At 47.3% G+C, this 20,074-nt stretch overlaps 1 protein-coding gene across 1 annotated transcript in view; it reads left to right on the forward strand.

Moving 5' to 3' along the window:
• The window catches only part of LOC144173823 (uncharacterized), a 74,436-nt gene that overhangs the window by 24,966 nt on the left and 29,396 nt on the right, over window positions 1-20,074 (forward strand). The window contains exons 10-11 of the mRNA XM_077702081.1: window positions 1,062-1,163; window positions 7,800-8,070. Coding sequence (XP_077558207.1) covers window positions 1,062-1,163; window positions 7,800-8,070 — 373 coding nt within the window. The remainder of the gene's footprint in view (window positions 1-1,061; window positions 1,164-7,799; window positions 8,071-20,074) is intronic.

The raw sequence follows: 20,074 nt of genomic DNA on the forward strand, positions 1-20,074 counted from the left end.
ATAACAGTGCTCACGGGAAGTGTGAGCAGTTTGTTCAGCTAGGGTTTAACAAACGGAAATGAAGCAAAAGAATCAGTGCGCAGAATGGTTTAGAAAAGAACTTTTGCACAGCACCATAATGCCTTATGCATTCATGAGCAAAGTGCTGAAACCTTAAAGCACTGACACGAAAATTTTATGTTACACTTTTATTGCTTTTATCGATGCTTAATGGTCTGGCCAACCTGAAACAGCACTTCAGATACTTCAGCGCGCGATAGTTAATTACATTGAACGGCCTGAAAATCGTTTATTTCAAATTCCCGCGCTTTCATCCCGAACAGCGCATATGACAGAATCCCGGCCTGACCTCACCGCTTTGTGTGGACGTCACCGGCGCCCGCTTGAGAGGGTGTTGCGCCCGCTCGCCGCTCGTGGGGCCCCGCGCGTGAAGTGACGTCACAAGTTTTTGGCGAGTGCTGTCGCGTCACGTCTTTTGCCTCTCCTGGAGTGATGTCACGCTGATGTCCATTTGCTGAGTGCCGCTCCACGCGCTGCTCCGTCGGCGCGATAAATGAGATCCAATTCAACTATGTTCTTCGCGTCGCAGGCCGCTCATATTTCAGACAGGGTATTCTGTTGAGTGAAGGAAGCGAACTGTGCAATAATATTAACGCCGAAAATTGGTGTCAGTGCTCCTTTAAGTTATCAACTAAAGTGCGAGAATAATTGGTTGCGGAAAGAAAGTGGGTTGGTGTCAGATACTATGTTATTGGGAAGACAACGTGATGGCTCATTCCACAACGTGATTGAATTGGTTCACCACTTGACCCGAAGCAAATTTGTAATGACTCTTAGGGGCCTTTTGTGTTTAATTCAGTGTTCTTATTCCGTTGAACTGTAATTTTTGGCCGCAGTATTGTTTCAATGTGCACCTGATATCTAAGGCATGGGATTCTGATAAGAATTTCTGGTGCTGACTTATTCAAAGAAATGCTGTATTGCAGCCAGGATCATGCAGCATTCAAGCTGCTTCAATCCTTCAAAAATGGCGTGGAAATTCTCTGAAAATGTTTTCGTAGGCGGCGCCCGTCCTTGCGCTGGCAGACAGTGCTTCGCCCTTGCTGTGTCCCAGCCATCGGCCCTTCATCGTCATCAGTGCCCACCCGCAGGACAAAGACTTTGTAAGTTCCATCACCATGAGATGAGGCTTTTTGGTTTTGGAGGGACAGCTTTGATGGAACGGGGCGGGTTTTTCCCCCTGCCTTTTTGTTTTTGCTTTGTTCAGGTCCCCCTGATCAACTCAGTTGTGACTGGACAAGCCCCTAAGTGTGAGAAGGGACGTTGTGCGTAGAACGAGTATTGCTGAGGAGGCAAGTGTTGTTGGGTGGGGTAAGGGCAGGAGATGAAGTTAGGGGACCTATTCCCTGGTTAACAATTTTTCCCCTCAACTCTTTCGTGATTGTGGGAAGATTGACCGATTTTTAGGGGTCCTTGCAAACACTCTTTCTGCTAAAAAAATTGGTTGGGCACTAATTACAAGAACACAAAATGGGGATTATTTAACGACTTTTCCAATAACACCAGTTTTTTAAATGTTTTTATATGTCATAGTTGCGAAAAAAAAAATCAAAATCAGAATTTTTGTCAAGTTGTTGAAGATGATGATACAAAAGGAGTTGTGTATAACAAACCACCGGTAGTAGAAAAAAATTAGAATTTACATTTTGTGGGGAAACATTTTAAAAGCACGCCCTAGAAAGAATGTCGACTTGCACGGAACAGTTTGTGAAATATAAAAAAATGTTAGCATGCACGGTGCTCCTGCCATGCAGTGAAGCCCAATCTTTATTTCCAATTGGGCAATTTGGGGTGGTTCCCTGGAAGAAATCTGGCGGTTTTACATTATCAGAGGCACCAATTTGCCCCCACGTAATGTAAAAACAATCATGGGCACATTACCGAAAAAAAGTAACAGTGTTACAGTTACAGTTACCTAACCCAAAAAAGTAACTCTGTTACAGTTACAGTTAGAAATTTTCCAACAGTAACTAGTTACAGTTACAGTTACTGCAAAAAAGTAACGTCGTTACTTTTCCGTTACTGTATAAAACTAAGTAATAGCTAAAAAGATTTGGCTTATTTAATAAAATTGTACGAAGTCAGGCAGGTAGTAAAAATTACACTAAGTAAAGCCTACACGAGGGGAACCTAAAGTGATGCGTGCACTCTCATGCCCAAACCAACAATCGTTTTGTACGCCTCATTTTTTTTTTATTACGGAAGTTTTGCTATCTATCATAAGGAACTTTATTTTTTTGTTGCTACACTCTCGCTGCCAGAAATTTATTTGCAAACATCATTGTAACATACAATTAGAGTTTTTTCAAAGCTGGAATCAGAGAGGCCGAACTTATACTATACAGGGCTAGAGGCCGACACAGCCGAAACAATCTTTCAATGTCAACTTAATTTATCTTCGCCTACAATGCCGTCGCTTGACCGCCCCGCGTAGTGAGAGAAAATGGGAAAAAGGGGGCGGAGGTGGCGGATCGACGGAAGGCCCTTGGATGAAAGGGGAAACGGACGTGGGAGTACATCGGTTGTCGAGGTGTTTTTGAACGATACTAAAAAAAAAGCGCTTCGTTAACTTTTTATTTCGTACTTGTGGTCGGAGACGGGGACCAATTTGAGCCATTGCCGAAGCGACGTTTGTCCGTGGGCCCTCGGAGCCGTTCTCCCGCCCCAACCCCCAGCCACCCCCATCCCCGGAATGAGACAAGATATTTCCAAAGGGAATAGAAACTGAAATGAACGCTTTACTGTTTTCCCCTTCCTCCACCTACCCCCTGTCCTCACAAAGGCGGATTTTGCCGCCTCGACCGGAAAACACTGCTTTCACAATCCCAGCCTTCCACAGCAATCACGTCGCCGATCCCAGGAACCCCTCCCTTCGTTTGCTTTGAGGCGTAGGCCGAGCGAAGCTCGCCCAAGTATTCCTTGCACCCAACCTTCAGGAGCAGATGTACCTACTGTTTTCGTTTCGGCCACAGCCCTCGGAACGAAGTCGCGAGGCTTTCCAAGAACATTTCTTCGTGCAGTGGCAGTGTGGTCAGACGTCTGCGGGCCAAGATGCTGGCTGGTGCGAGAGCAGCCGGGGGCTACCATTGTTGGGGTCGTCGTATGTCTGGAGGGGCATGAAATTTATTACTTCCTCGACCTCGTTCGAGCACTGTTGACAGCTCTATGAAGCCTCTAGACCAGGGGTCCCAAACACGTGGTCCCAAATACGGCCAGAGGTCTCGCACAATGGGCGCAAGCAACTGCGACTTGTGAATCCAACACTCTAGAGTGCGCTTAGGGCTGGACGAGCGCGAGGCCGCCGAGAGACTCCCCGCGGCGTTTTATGACCCTGCAAACGGGGCTGCACGTCGCTAATGAGAAAGAGACGCCCTGACTGGAGTTTTCCAGGCTTCCGCGGTGAAAGTGCAGAGGTTTCAGTGCGTTGTGCGGCATTTGTGGGTGTTTGTTTTCCTGTTCGCCTTTGTATTCCTGTTCGCCTTTGTTTTCCTGTTCACTGCACTCCAAATGTGGCGAAAACGGTTCTGGCGCGTCAACATGCATCCACGGGCGCTTAGGCGCGTGTCACAGGGTATGGGTGAGAGCGATGTCGCGCTGCTGAGGAAAATACTGCAGCTTAGAAACTTCGAGCCCTTAGTGGACTGCGTGGAATACCACGCACACGTGCACGCCTAAACATTTCTAGTCCAGATCTTTTTCACCCATGCAAATGGAGTGAGCTGGCATAGATGAAGTAGACGAAGGTTCTGCGGAGGAAAGGCCGAAAAAGTGAAACGCGGAAAACTGTACAATGGTCGTTAATGAGTGTTGCTGTTGGATAATTTTTTATAGAAATAAAGTAACTGTAACGATATTTATTGTTACAGTTACTTTACAAAAAGTAACAGTGTTACATTACAAGTTCCTCTAACTTAAAAGTAACTAGTTACAGTTACAAGTTACTGAAAAAAGTAACTAGTTACTGGTAACGCGTTACTAGTAACTAGTTACTGCCCAAAACTGCGTAAAAACATCTTGTCAATGACTGACTTTGCATTTACGGCCAGCACAGTATTTGGGACAAGCATGGGATGTGGAAAAACATGCATGAAGTTTAAAACGGAACTCCATGGTTGATGCTTGTTGATGTTTATTGTCAGTTATCTGTCAAAAGATAAAGTTGCACTTTATTATCATCTTCTGACGTGCTATTGTAGGAATGAAGTGCGATGGGCTAGAATCATGCCCTGGAAACTTTGGCCGAGTAGCTGTTGTGCAATAAAAAAGATCAGCACAACGAGCCTCCTACATTGCAGCGCCACCTAACATCTTTGAAATGAAACAGTACAAAACTTATTGGAGACTCCGTCCGAATAGACAGTTCAACTAAGCAGCAACACTAGACCCCTGGAGGTACCCTCGTATGGAAACGAAATTGGCAGGCGATTTCGGCTGGCGGTGTGTAAGGCCGGTTCGAAGCGCTGTCCCCGTCGGAACCGATATCTGGCAACTGGGTGTGATCTTTTGACTTGCATTCGAAGTTCTTGTCGCAGAAATGTGGTTACGGTTGGGTGAAATCAGGAGCGGCTTGCTGTTTTCACGGATCAGTCGCGGATGCTCAAGGTGCCATGGCAGGCAAGCTTGAAGTTGAGTAACTGCGATGTAGCGCCAAATATGAATTTCGCGATCCAGAAACGAAGCCGAAACTGTTGTAAACTGTTCGCGAATGGTCCTGTGGTAAGTAGAACTACAACACAACCTAGAACAACATGCGCAATTAACCTGCCTAAAATCATAAAGTAGCTTTGTAAACGAACACTCCTTGACATTTTCAGCTGATTTCAGGGATTCTTACTGTCAGAGTGCAAACTTGACAATTGAAAACCATTTTCTGATTAACTATTCATGCCCTGATAACAAAAACCAAATGCTGATTCGGAGCAATAACGAGTGGCACACATTCTTCATTGGTGGCGGTGACGCGCGATGACCATGCCCCTTTTCCGCACCCAGGTGATGCAAATGCATGTCAAATACACGTTTTTGTTGCAGAAATGAAGACAAAACTGATTTTGAAAGGCCATTTTCTGAGCTAACTCCAAATAGCTTTACTTGTTCCAGCAACGCCTGGAACGCTATGAAAAGGGGTTCCCAAGCTATCGTTCAAATTGAACGGTTTTGAATAGGCGCGGTAATAAAAGAGTTAAAAAAAAAGATTTATTATTAATCGTTCATTTCAAGGAAGCTATGGGGTGCGTGGGAAAATTCGTTGTAATGGAAAAATTAGTTCTGTAAAGGTTAATTGGGGAGGGTGGTCTGGAGAGGCTGCACTCATAGCTGAAGTTTATTCAGGGACAACCTCGCACTAATGTACAAAAATTATCTTCTTCGCTGGGAGAAGTACATATCGTCACTACATGCAGGTTTGGGCAAAGTAGGGGTGTTTTTTATCTCCGAGGGATTTCTTGTATGCATGTATGTTTTTATCAACGTCGGGAGCACTTGCACGGCCCCATAGAGCCGCTCACTTGGACCTCTTAGATGGGCCGCCCGCGCCCACTGGAGAGGCAACTGCTTGCAATGCATGTTTTCCCTTTCCCGGTGTTGGTGTGGCATGCTGTGCTGCAGGTGCAGATGAGTCTGAAGAGCATTTGAGCTGCACTGGCCGAGGTTGAGCAGTTTCGCGCAGCTCCTGGTGAGGACTGGCGCGCCAGAGCCGCCGCGACTGGACCGGATTGAGTAGGAGTGGAGATCGTCTTAGCAGCAGTTTTATGAGTGAGCACGATAATCAGCTAATCCTGGACAGCCAGGAGAGCCAAGAGTAACCAGCCAAACCTCAGCTCACGCTACGTACATCCTGGCATAGCCGAGGCAAGCCACTGCTAATTTTTTAGTTGTTGCTGCGGGCCAGGTTGTCGACAACGGTGTGTGCGTTTGGTAGGCAACTCTTAGAATCGGCTTAATACGACGATCAGTTCACACAGGTTGCTCATTTTCCTCTGACAAAAGTGTCGTTACGTAATTGACACTCTGGTAAATTGTGCAACGGCACTGAATGATTGGCACTCGGTGATCAGCTGCGCAATGACAGGGTCACCACTGCGTCCCATGCGAATGATTCGTGAAATCGTTCAGGGCGCTTCTGCTTCTCACTTTGTAAGTGGCAGTGCTGTGCTTACAGGTGAAATTGCTCTCTCACAAATTCATGAAAATGCCGCTTTGAAGAGCACTGGCATCACGGGGGTTGGGGGCGGGGGTTGAGTTATCTTGATGTGGCTGTTGGGTGACTTGACGTGGGATCCTTGTCTTGGCTACATCGTCATCACCAATCAACAGTGATGCTCTCTGCGGTGTGGTGCTGGGGCATTGGGAGTGGCTTTATTAAAAAAAAAAAAGCAATGGTAATACAAGGCTCTGTGCATGTGCCACGAATGTACAATTTAAGAGTGCTTGTTACTTAATATACAAAAATTTTAATTTTTTCTTCACATAAATGTGGTCAAAGTGTAATAATCCAAAGGAAGTTGTTCGTTGACTAGGGAACTTTTGTCCATTACTTCTCATGGGCAACTGAAGAAAAATTGAAATTTGTTGTAGCGGAAATTTTGTTTAGCTCAAGTTTGCTTGTAGTTTGCTGTAACAGTGTATACTGGAGGAGCAGTCACTACCAACATGGGCGCACAAAAGATCAGCGCTTTTTTATTTTTCTGTAATAGAGGAATTTATGTGCATTACTTCTCACACGCAACTGAAGGAGTATTTGAAACCCATTGTTGTTGTGGAAATTTCATTGCAGAGAAGTTTGACTGTAGTTTGTTGTGACAACATGTTGTAAGTACCGTATTTGTTCGAATATAAGGCGGTCACGATTATAAGGCGAGGGGGGAGTTAAAGGACCGAAGAAAAGGAAAAAACGTTTGCACACTAATATAAGGCGAGAGATCCCACCAGAAACTTTATTCAAATTCCTACCTTTGAAGTTCGCGAAATTCAGCTGCGATACCACATAACCACGAGCTGTCATCATCTGAAGCATCACTGCTGTCCTTGTCACAGGTGCACTCCCAAACTTCGCTGTCGTCAGTGCCGTCCAGCGAGTCGGAAATGCAGCACTTCTTGAAAGAGGCTGCCACCATAGCGTCAGGTATAGCTGCCCAAGCGTCGGCTATCCAGCGAGCCACTACCGATGGAGATGCACGCTTCAAACGGCCCGACGGTGTCAAGGCCGTTTCGTCAGAAGCCATCCATTCGTTGTGAAGGGAATACAAGCGAGGGAACACAAGCGCACACCAGCGAGGGAACACAAAAGACAAGCACATGCAAGCGGCGAAGCGCATGTGGAAAACTGGCTGCGGCATAGAGAAAGAAATATGGCTGCGGTTTTGAACTCGGCTTGTGGATTGAAACATACTGGATTTTTGCTGGCTATTTTCGACTTTTTATGACTTCCCGCGACGCGCCGTTGCTGATCTCGAAGCCCGCCCTCGAATATAAGGCGGGGGCAGACTTTGAGTCTGCGGTTTTCGGGAAAAAACCTTGCCTTATATTCGAATAAATACGGTACGTTGGCAACGTCTTCAAAAGTAGCGGTCGCTAACCAACGTGGGCAGCACACAAATGATGTTAAGATCTCAGATGCTTCAGTGCTTGCCTTCCTGTCGCTGAGGTGGCTGCTCAGTAGCTGGCACGGGCGTGTTTGTGTCTGGCACAATTCTGTGGCTGTGCGTGAGCGCACGCGAGAGTGCTGCTGCCTTGCCCAGTGCTCGCAGCTGGCCAGCCTCCTGGAGCGCAGCTGCTACGATGCCTGGTGCTCGCTGGACATCGTGGCGGCCCCCTCCCAGGGCCACGCAGGGGGCCCCGCCTCCAGCCCGAGCAGCACGGGCACCACCCCCGGCACCCCTGTGCTGCCCACGGCCTCCTCCCAGGAGAACTCCCTGGAGCACTCCGGCTTCAGCCACTCGCAGCCCGCACGCGCGCCGCCGCTGCTGCGAATCCCGTCTTTCCAGTTCTCCTGCAGCATGGACACCGTCGGCAAGTGGCCCCATAGAGTTTCGTACTCGCATGCACTGCAGGGAAGTGGGGCGTTGGCAGGGATCTCCCCCCCCAGGGCAGGGGTTTTGCCACGCGCTTCCGTGACCACCTCTCGGGCTCCCTGCTTGCCCCACCGGCGGGCCGCATTCGGTGCCCAGGCAGTGGAAGCTGCGAGCGCGAGGGGCCACGCATCCGCACGAGTTGGCAGCATGGGCCAGGAAGCTGGCGGGAATCGTGACGCCTAGAGTTCTTCAGTATACTGTACCAGTGGCGGAACTCCGCTCCATAATCCGGGCCACGTGTGCCCCCCTGCTCTGTCGAAGAAGCAGAGGGGCAGGTGTGCTGGCGCCACGCCCCTGGGGGAAAAGTTCTACTTAGTCACAAATTTCTGTAAAATAAAGCTTGCTTTTTAGATTGGAAGGCCTTAATTAGGTAAAACGTACCTATGTTTTTTATGGGTTTCTTTTATGACTTACAGCAGCAGCCGCAAGCACTTGAGTACCACTACTGCAACTTTCTGCCGATTGACAGACGACAGGCTAGTCAACTTGCCCCGTGCTTGCCCCGGCGCAGGGGGGCAACTCAAGGCCGGCCTTCGGTACATGGGGCCTATGGGCAGCTTCGCAACTGCTGCATGTCCAGTTACTCTGTGCGACGACATGACCTTGGTGGACTGGGAGAGATGCTTTTCAGCTCTAAAACTGAAGGCACTGGACTGTGTCATTCACATTGCTGTTGAAGGGCTTGATATTGAGAGCCACTTGTACGGTATGGGAGTGGACAACTCGGCCAAAGTGAACAATCGGAGGCTGAAAGTGTAAAATGTCGGGAACACAGAGCGAGTGCGCTCAAACGGCTGTTGTCTTGTCATTAATTAGTCTCCAAATTTCGTGGGGAAAACCCTGGGTGCTAGTATTTAGGTGTCCTGCACTTCAGTGAGCATGCAATTATGTACAGGCTATAACATTCCAAGTATCTTTGGCATGGCTCGCCAACAAGCTCAGAAGTTGCTTGTGGCTGCAAAACAACAAAAAAGTGTTATTGTAAGAGAATATTTAAAGTTGCTTTATTGATATAAAAGTGGAGCTGAGGAAGATTTATTTGCCAGGGGTTTTTTTATAAGCTCCATGCAATATGAACAAGAAAACAAACGTTACTTTTTTGTTGACTTTGGCTTCAAGAGGGAAAAGAAGCCATGTGGCTAACCAAGCCAAGTGAAAGAGCAACGTTTCTAACTGCTGTGGTGGCATCTATGACGGCATGCAGTTGCAGTGACAGATTTCTCTCTAGTATGTATTAGTATGATACTCTATGATTTGTGCAACCCGCCGCGGCGGCTCAGTGGCTAAGGCGTTGCGCTGCTGAGCACGAGGTCGCGGGTTCGATCCCCGGCCGCGGCGGCCGCTTTTCTGATGGAGGCGAAAAGCAAAAACGCCCGTGTGTACGAGATTTCGGCGCACGTTAAAGATCCCCAGGTGGTCAAAATTAATCCGGAGCCCTCCACTTCGGCGCGCCTCATCGCCTGCGTTGCGTCGGCGCGTTAAACCCTACAATCAATCAATCAATCAATCTATAATTTGTGCAATGAGTTGTGACTCTTTCTTAGCATGAGGGTTTCACAGTGGGGGTTTGTTCCATTTGAAATGTTGCCTCATCGTAACTAAATCAAAACAGATCTCTGTAAAAAAAAAGGAAACAGTGGAAAGGCTTGAGCTGTGATATTGTAAGACCAATTTGTGGTATTGCCCGATACTGACAGAAACTGACCACAAATTAGTGTTACTGTGGGCATGCAGTTTGAACTTATTTAGATGGAGTTGAGAATCCCATGCGGTTGGTGGTGGTGAGGAAGTCGACAGACAGCTCGGTATGAAAACGTGGGGGAGATAGCAATGACGGGAGCGAACCACCTGTGCAGTGAGTGCCCGCTTTTGGCTGCGGCGGCTTCTCCAAGTGCGTCAAATCAGTGGGGTAAAGAAAGCGGTGAATTTGAAGTCTGCGGGTCGAATTTCGAGGGTCGAATTTTTTCGCCAAACGCGTCCCCCCAGGGTCGATTTTTTTTATTGCTGATTTAAATTCTACGGACGAATCTATATCGAGAAAAAATAATCAAAAATTTTTTGGGTGACCGTAAAGTGACACAAAAATCATTTGTGTTGTTACAAACATGTGGTTTATTATGGCGTTGCTCAAGAATAATTCTAAATAAAAACGAGAGAGTAACAAGCCGGCACGTTTTGAGTGAATAAAAATCAGATAGACATCAGTTTCGTGGGCGCAAATAGCGGGAAGCGCCTGGAGGACGATACCGAAACCAGCCGCTGCGCACCCGCCAGAGCGCGCTGGCGCGCGCGGACGGATGCGGGAGCGACAGACGGTGCACCGCTCATAAAATACAAAAAGAAAACGAGGAAAGAGCCTCATTAGTTTCGCAGGCGACCTTGGTCTGTGGCAGGCGCAAGAAGCGAGAGGCGCCCGGGTACCCGGAGGGCGATACCCAGCGCGCCCCCTCGTTAGCGGATGCACAAACGATAGCCGGCACGCCGCTGAAGGAAACCATAAAAAAATTAAAAGAAGAGCCATCGGCGCAAGAAAAAAATTTGACGTATTTCCGAAGTGTGGCAGCACATGCCAAGCAAGAGAAGTTGTTGAAAAAGGCGCGCTTTTTAAAGATACAAGCGATGCCGTACATGTACGTCATTGACCATTTTGAAAGTGTTTGCCGATGCCGTACATGTACGGCCGTGACACTTGTTCCTTAGTTATGGGCCGAAATTTTAGTGTGGTATGGACTCAACCTTTCGAATAAAGCAGTTTTATGCAGTGTGTTGAACCGAAAAGAATACCATTCCAGGTTTGGGTGAGGTTATTTTGTTCCGGTTCGACTAAATCGCAACCCAAACCGGTTCAAAAACCGGTTCACAAGCTTGAACTGGTTTGCAAATTGGTTCGGAGGGTTAAATCATCACTAAAGTGAAAAAAAATGTTTGTATTTTATAGCGACCACAAAAACTAAATGAAACATTTGTGCACTCAAAATGCTGCTTTTTTTGCAATAAAAGTAGTTCTAAACACCACACTAAGCAATAAGGCCAGATACTAAGCAAGGCATTAAGTAGTGACGATTTACCAGCTACTTTCCCCCCAATCCTTATATTGTCCTACTAAGTACTTAAAAATTTTGTATCTTGTTTTTTTGTTGCGATACGTAGTTAATGACCTACTTATCACGTGTGGAAACCTCATTTGCTTCAGTGCGCGACAGTTGTTTAATTAGAGGCGTTTTCAATGCGGCCAGTTGCAGTTTCGGTTTCAGCGGGTGCCGCGAAACGAGGGATTTTGTATAAATAAAGCTGTCCTTGTGACCGTTGCACGGAAATCACAGAGCAGAGCTGCCGTCGCGCTCTTGATTCCCCGTCGGCGGCAGTTTCTGCGAATGCCCCTAAGTACTGATCTCTTCAGCCGTTCAATTAAACAGCGGCCGTGTACCGTATTTACTCGTGTAATCCTCGCACTCTCGTAATCCTCGCACCCCTAATGTGAGCCACAAAAACTTGAATTTTTTGGTTCCTCGCATAATCCTCGCACCCCCAACTTTGCAGCGGCGAAAGTTGCCTGCTCGCGAAACCCGCATGGTGCACGCGCTCTCCAACGCGCGCCCTCCCCCGCCGCCTCTCCGTTCGGCGGAGAGCGCTGTGTATTCAAGGCCATCCAGGCGCCCGAACAATCTGCATGGCTACACCCTAACAGGCGCCCTAACACGCTACTCACACTGTCCTTGAGCCGGTTTCGCGCATGTTTCGCGTGCGGCGCTTGCGGTGCGGTTATAGACGGTGTTCGCGCAGCCCGCTGTCGTGTCGTCGTGTCGCCGTCGTGGTCCCGCCGTTGAGCGGCAGCAGTCAGTGAGTCACTCGCGTCAGTGGTGGATAGCTCGCTGCCGTTTTGATAACTTTTTGATCTAATTGTTTTGTGCTTGGTGCCGCTTCGCCATGGGGAGGAACGCCAGCTACACTGCCGCTTTCAAATTGAAAGCGAAAGAGTACGCGATCGAACACGGCAACCGTGCCGCAGGCAGGCACTTCGGCGTCACCGACTTCAACGTGCGTTACTGGAGTAGGGCACGCACATACGACGAGATAGGGCGCGCGCCAGAAAGCAAAGGCGGCAATTTCATGATCACTGATCGACGGGAGACTGTTTAAGTTGTAAATAATAAAATAAAAAGAAATAGCTGCTGTTGGCAACACTGAGCTTACCTATACAAAAAACGACCGCTACATTTAGCGGGATTGGCATAAGGCAAATTGGCAACACTGTGCACCAGATTTTTTTTTTTCCCGCATAATTCTCGCACCCCTAACTTTGCATTGACTTTTCCGAAAAAAAAGTGCGAGGATTATGCGAGTAAATACGGTATGTGATGCAGGCGCCATGAGTGCAAATAGCTGCCGCAGCTAGAGAATGACGCGCAACGCTCGAGACGGTGGGGAGATGCGCTCTGGGAGCAGTCGGCCGGTCTGCCTGCAGGTCTGCCTACAGATGTGTTAAGTTGACACTGTCTGTGGTGGATATTCGATTGTCACTCTCTTAAGCTGTTTAGGTGACGATTTTTAATGCAACCCGCCATCGCATCATTATCTCTTTTCTCATATGTGCTGCCTGGTTTGGGACTTGAGTCCCATTTTGTGCAGTGGTAACAAGCGATCGCTCAAGCTACCTGCGCCAGCCTGCGCTACTTCGCAGTCGTAGCTGCTGCCGGCGCAGCGACCGTGCGGCTCGCTCAGTGCGCTTTTCGTGTCCCCGGTGCCTTTTTGCATCCAGTGTAATAAAAAGCAATAAAAATAAAGTGCCTCGAATGGCTTGAGAACTTAGGTTGCGGCCAGCTGCCCTATGAGCCAACAAAATCCTGGCGCTTCCGCCACCAACAATCGGATCGTTCGTTGCTCGAGAGCAGAAGTTCCGACCTCCGATTGGAGCGGCGAGCGGGCGAGAAACGCTGGCAGTGCAGAAACGGCCAGCACAAACTTGTGACGTGTTTGGATGTTGTTTATTAACCAACATCCAGGGAATGTCGATTGCACGAGGTCCTCCGCTGGCTGCTCAGTGGCATTTCGCACTTTAGAATTGATTTTAAATACGTTCTATTCTCTCTTTGCCGCTGATATTTTGCAGATGATGTATGCGTGTTCACGGCAATCTATCTCCAAAGTTATCTCACCTTCAAAATTTTCTGTCAGTACCCCTTTAAAGCAACCAGCAAGGGTCATGCTGTTTGGGTACAGTGTAGACCGCTTATAACGCATGTCGCAAAAATCCACACTATAAGCGGTACTGCACTATAACCAAAACATGCGCGAATTCAACCACATCACCACCTACCTCTCAAGTCATCAAATATTTATCATCACTCAAATGCACAGCACTTGAAAACGAAGGCACGGTCTATATTTCGAATTATTTTTAACATCAGCCGCTGCTGCAGGGCAAAAGCGCAGTCTCACAAATGGCGAGCGCGGCTTTACTTCCGTGTTTTGAAAGACCATGGCTGCATTTTTAGCGTCTATGAACAGATGCCGCAAGACGTGATAAGAACGCCAGTGGGATTTTTTTTTTTACCCCACCTTGTGTTCACGATGCCGAAGGCGGCTACAGCGCAACGTACTGGTGGTGGAAATCTTCGGCTTCGCGCAGCTCGCATCTTTGGAAAGGGAAAGAGCGGTGGCTTATCTGCACAATGTTCTAAAGCGTGAACGGCGTGGTAGATTTGGTATCATGAAAACGTGCAGTGCACGCCAGCGCGGATACAACTGCCGGGGTGTGGGCGGCGCGGTAAGAGGCGGCACCATGGCGTCGGCACTGGCTGTGAAGCGGTGCAGGCAGTTCCAGCGACCACTACTAACCGCTTGCTGAAATGCCGCACGGGGCGCAAGCGAAGACGCTCATGCAAGAAAAGAGCTAATAATGTGGGCGAAAAGTGGAATGTAAACTGCCATCCACGCTGCTTGAGAAAGCGCCCATCAAAAAGTACCGCGGTGGTAAGCCTAAACATCTCTGGCGCGGCCAGCCAGCTCCTCAGAGCGCTTCGAATCTCTCGCCATTAGGTACGCGTCTCCCCATTGGTGCAAGTCGTCAGGCTCCTCCCACTGCCACGCGAAGAAGCCGCGGCGAGCGCGGAATCGTCGACACGAGCACGAAAAAACCAAAAAAACTCACGCGCAATGCCAATGTGCACGAGCCGTGCGCAAAAACGGGCCATGCAGTTCACGATTAATAAAAACAATTTGCCGCGCGCAGTCTGTCGCTATCATCTGAGGTGCATCAAGCAAGGACAGTTGTGGTTATCACGTACGCACGAACTAAAGGGTGCCCATTTCTTTTTCTTTGGGTGTCTACGTTATAGGAGGGCAAGGGGTGCACGCTTCGTCAGGTGGCCGATTTCATCCTTTTTTTGTTTGCTACCCTAAAACGATGCCTCAGCTGTGCTTGTCAATCAGCAGACCCGTCGAAAAACCGCGCTATAAACGGTATTGTGCTTCGGCCAACCGCATCTTAAAAGCGGTATGCTTATGCATTGAGTTGTATGGGAGGCAAACCGGTGGTCGCAAAAACCCACGTTATATCCGGTCCCGCACTATAAGTGGTTACGTTATAAATGGTCTACACTGTATATGCTTTCTCCTGCTTCTTTTTCTTGTTGTTGAGATCGCAACCTTCTCTCTGGAATCGCCCATCACCCTGAACGCTAAACACCTAGAGAAGGCCTGCGTACCGCCGAGTCACCTCTGTACGCACATTAGCAGGGGACACGTTAGCTGTGTACTTTTTTCATCAGTTGTAGCATACAAAGAGTCCTACAACAGCGCCATAAATGGTTACTGTGAATTCGATTGTTTGTCGTTATCAGTGAAGGAAAGTTTGACATCCACCTGAATGTAGCCGTACGGCTACAAAGGAAAGCTTTGTAGCCGTACAGCTACAAAGGAAAGGAATCAACCCTAAATCTGGTCGATTAACACCGGTCCTCACTTCGAGTTGTTGATCAATTCGCTCTCGCGCTACGAACGACTAGCCTCCTGGTTAGCTCAGTTGGTAGAGTGACTGTTCCGGTTTGGTGGTGGCCCCGGGTTCGAATCTGGACCAGGACGAATTTTTCTTCAACTGCAAAGTTTCTGAGAAAGCTGTATACAGGGTTCGCACAGGTCCTTGAAAATCTTGAAAACCCTTGAATTTAGAAGTGTCAATTTTATGGCCTGGAAAGTCCTGGAATTTTTAAATGGTCCTTGAAAACCCTTGATTTTTCCAGAGATAATCAATGGCCCTGTCTTTTCACAAGAATTTAAAGTGCTTGTTGTGAATTTTAGGCATGTAAAATAACATTATAACAATCAAGTTTCAGTGTATTGCGTGAAATTACAAGTTTGGTGGATTTTCATTATTACAAGGCAACATTGGGAGCCGGCACTAGCCAATCCAATCCATGTCACGGTACAATTCACTGAAAGCCAGCTTTTGTTCTCTATCTTTCATCTTCCATGTATTCTGCGGATGCTCGCTAATTGCATGTTTGCTCTGCCTCATACGCTCCATCTGCGGTTGCTTTTGCGTGCAAATGGTGGACGTGTAAATTGTTCATCCTACCTTGCAGCAACACTTGCGGATTTAATTTCAGCTGATACTCTTGCTGACAAAGCAGGAGATGCAGGCAAAATTAACTAAGTTTTGAAATCAAACAGCCTCAGCAAACACAAAGGAAAAAGAAAAACCTCTAAATACCAGCCATAAAATAAAAAATAAAGCTGGGGAAGCATTTGCAAACTCGTTAGCACCTATCTAAATGTGCACTAATGTGCTTAGGCATTGTGCAACAAAAAACGTTTGCATTGTGTTGGTGAAGTTATAAATATTCCCAGATAAAACGTTAGATGGGGATGTTGAAGATGTGTTTTCTGGTCCTTGAAAGTCCTTAAAAACCCTTGAATTTTTGCTTTTGAAGCCTGTACGGACCCTGTGTATAGCTTTCCTTTGTAGCCGTACGGCTGCATTCAGGTGGATGTCAAACTTTCCTTCGTAGAAACTTACTCCACCTTGGGGATTTCCCATAAATCTGGTCGGTTTGTCGTTATCAGTCACGTTCTTAAGGGTGTGAGCCAAAACCTTGTTGAAACGTAATGTTCAGCCACTGTACATTGCTCTGATCACTGGAACACATTTTGAGATGGCTGGTATTACGGATGTATGCGTCACCATGTCTCCGTTCTGCCTGACCATTGCCATCGTTCCATCCGCGAAGTTGTGGAATCTTATAAGAGATTATGCGATTTCAAACTGCCATGGTGATTGGGCGCGTGAATCATAATGTGGTAGAACTTCCTGGGGAAGATGCTCTTTAACCCCATTGGAACGAGTAGCGTGAGCTGTAGTGTAGCAAGTTAGATTAGTCAGCGAAAGTGTATCTTCTAAAACGAAGCAGCAAAACAAGCAGGAAGGATGAGCACTGGGCAAATGGGACAGCACGGGATGGGCCTGCCTTTCTGCACGTGCCATCTGCTTTAGTAGCGTTTTTTCTTCCAAGACAAAGTACGTGTCGCCTGCAAGTTTGGGGGGGGGGGGGATACGGTTTCTTGCAGAATGGTAAAGTGCCTGTGGTACGCTAACATTTTTCTCTGGTATATCTGTATCCTTATTTCGTTACGTTGAAAAAACGGGAGCTTGTCCACTCTACAGGTCCTTAAACACTGATGAATATACCAGGCGCCACAGCGCTCACTGCCTTCGCAGTGATGACCCGGTTGGTTGTGAAATGTTGGACAAAAAGGAAAAAGGATGTCTAGACGAAGACTCGCCTTTTGCTTATTCGATGGCCGAAGGAAACAAAAAAAGAGCAGAAAGTATTCATGTGAGAACGCGGCTTGGTACAATGTAAAACCACCAGGTCTTCTCCCTGAATGCCCAGTGCAGCGTCGTCACGACAGACGTGCTTGCAGCGGGCGTCCAGGCACCGCATGCCGACTTGCGATGCTCGGTCGGTCGGCCCAACTGGGCCATTGGTGAAACTTCCTCCACTGCAGATTCTGTTACGACATGCGTTCGGATATTTAAAAGGTTAGCAAGTACCTCTTGGCACCTCTACAGTGGACGTTTCAAGTGCGGACGACCTTTCATTCCATACATTTGCAGTGGTTGCGTTTCTAATTCACAATAGTGATCAAACGAAAACAATTTGAAACAGTCAAAAATAATTGTGAATTAGTGGAAGGGAAACTTCTTGCATCCACCAGCAGTACGCATAAGTATAATGTCCTGGCAGTCAAGTGATGAGGTATAATATTTAACAGTGTTATAGTGCCACAAATCAGACTTTATATACGAAAGTTACCATCACTGAAGCAGAAAAATATATGCCTGATACAATATAGGTGGCTCTATCTCCAAGCTTAGCAATGAGACCCTTACTTGCACTTTGCTTATAGTATTCATGCAGACACAGTGTAAATTAAATGCAACTGTAGGTTTAAGTGAAAGAGCAGCGATAATAGTATGAGGGAATTAAAACATTCAGGGGGCGCCATACAAGTGCAACAAGACTCATGCAAGTGATTTTGTGATGTGCTTCATAGTGTCGCAAGAGGATGAAACTACAACGCAATCTCGTTAAATTATACCCGCATAAGCCGCAGTTTCTTTTTATACGTAGTTAAGTCGAATCCCTGACTTGGTTTCCTTTTAACATAATGTATTCAGATAAACCGTTGTGCCGATTAGTGCGTGCTTTCTTTGCGTCCCCGTCAGGTACGGTTTAATGACACTATTTCTCTGTACTGAAAAACCCAAGTAATCCTCGAGGTTTGTTGGCCTTAAATACCAACCTTTTTCAGTTGCAACTGAATCTTGAGAAATGGGTAGCATACTTTTATTGTTTTATTTGTGTTTACAGGTCGAGCTCTGGTTGTAGTAGACGTTATCCATGATTCCATAAATATCTGCGGTAGCACTATTTGAATTGTTCATACTTCTTTTATAGCAGACTTAAATCATGATCACTATCATGGTCTGTTGTAATGAGGCTATACTTGCAGGCCGGCAAAACAAATAAACCACCTGGGGTTCTTTAACGTACGTCAAAATCTTGACACATGAAGGTGTTTTTTGCCTGCATCAGAAAAAGGGTAAGCGTGTGAGAAGTTACGTAACTGGTGGTGGGAAAGAGAAAAGCACCGAATGGCTCTGGCCGTGCGTTATCAGCAGTGGATGGTCGAACCTTTTTGTTGTTCCTTTCTTTGATTCAGTTCTGGTTTGGACTCGGCGTACTCACAGAGTAGTGGTTCGGGTTCAGTTGCAGCAAAAATACTGGCTTTGTACAGGTTTCCCATTCAGTTCAGTTCTGGTTCGACAACCCTGGTGTTATGTTGTCGTTTTTATTTTTGTGGTCCCTACTATGTTAGATGATCAGTATGTTTCGTCACCCACTTTTTCCCCCACTAATGCACCGGTGTTACAGAATCTACCGATGCCTGGTTCATGTACGCGTTGCAGAATATTGTATTTCGCATGTATATAACTTGCACAGGTAATTGGAAGAATGGCAGGGGTGAAGTTGGGTACTCGTAATTCACACATTTTTTTCGCTGAACAGCGGCCACATTCACTGTCAGTAGCAGCCATTTCAACCTTTCTCCTGCTCTACCCTGGCCAGCCCATAGGAGTCAGAAGCACAAATGAGGCCCACACCTCCCTTATCTTTACCACCGTGAGCACGCCTGGCATCGAGTGGCATTGAATGGGACGAGGCCTCCAGGTCTGGCGCAGGGGAGAGGGGCCGGACTGGCAGTTGTCTGCAAGTAATCAGCTGGGCAGATGGGCCTTGCCGAATGGCGCTGTGTGGCTTCATTTGTACTCGTGCGGAGAAAAGTTCGATGAGCACCTTCGTTACACCACGGCCGGGCTAGAGCGGCGGCGTGCGCGCTATGGTACGGCCTTTGCAAGGGGCCTAGTTCCTGCCGCTGCTGCTCGTGCTTTCTTTTTCTTTTTTGCTACAATCCTGGCTACGGGCCTACGCAAAAGAAGGGGAACGGGGTGGGGTAGGAAGCAACCGGCGAATGATGACTTTCGATAATTATTTTCGTGCCGCACGCTACGCACCAGCCATATGCGGCGTCGATGTATGTATGCAATTTCTCTCAAAAATTATTGAAGTAATTGGAAAATAATACAGAGCACGGAATCACCCGTATAAATGGTTACCTTTGGCTCTTTCTGTTGTCTAGTTTTATTTTAATTGTCCAGATTTAGGGGACAACCCCAAGGCGGAGTAGGTTTCTGGGAAGAAAAATTTGACATCCACCTCGATGCAGCAATCAAATTTTCTTTCGCTTGTTTTGTTTTATTTACTTTTGTGGTCCATCAGGTCCCCCCTCCCCCCTTAGCTGTTGTGGGCACCCGCCACTGAGTGCAACAGATTATTCGCAGCAAAATTTCACTAATCTCGCTCTCAACTCGTAACTGATTCGTCCTTGCTAGTTTCAGTGTTTCGGGTTCGTATGAAGGTTTAGAGTACATTGCCTAAAGAATACTGTAATTGTCATAGGTTACTTATTAAAAGTACCACAACGGCTGTTAATCTTTCGTTACCACGCCTATTTAAATCGATCACCGGTGATCGATGATTTATATTGCCTATTTCGGCATGTTGTAGTCATTTCTCGTGCACCTAATGCGGTCAGTGGTTAGTCTAGGCAGTGCCCTTTTAGAATCCGTTTAAATTTTCCCGCTCTGGCGACATGGATATTTTTGACGGCGTTTTTTGCGAGCTCAGGTGCGTGTGTTTTTGAGGAAGGGGGCGTGGCTGCTGCCCTTGAGAAAAAAGCATGCAGATCGTCGCTAGGCTGCATTACAATAATATTTTTTTTTGTCAAAAGGCTCCCGGCAAGTCAAATACCAAATAATGCGGTCAGCTTTGTAGTCCGACAGCGTTGAGAGGTGATAATTACTTGAAAATGGCCCCAGC

This window comes from Haemaphysalis longicornis, unplaced genomic scaffold (genome assembly GCF_048455015.1).
Source record: "Haemaphysalis longicornis isolate Haplotype H1 unplaced genomic scaffold, Haemaphysalis longicornis Haplotype H1 scaffold_3, whole genome shotgun sequence".
Taxonomy (NCBI): Eukaryota; Metazoa; Arthropoda; class Arachnida; order Ixodida; family Ixodidae; genus Haemaphysalis; species Haemaphysalis longicornis.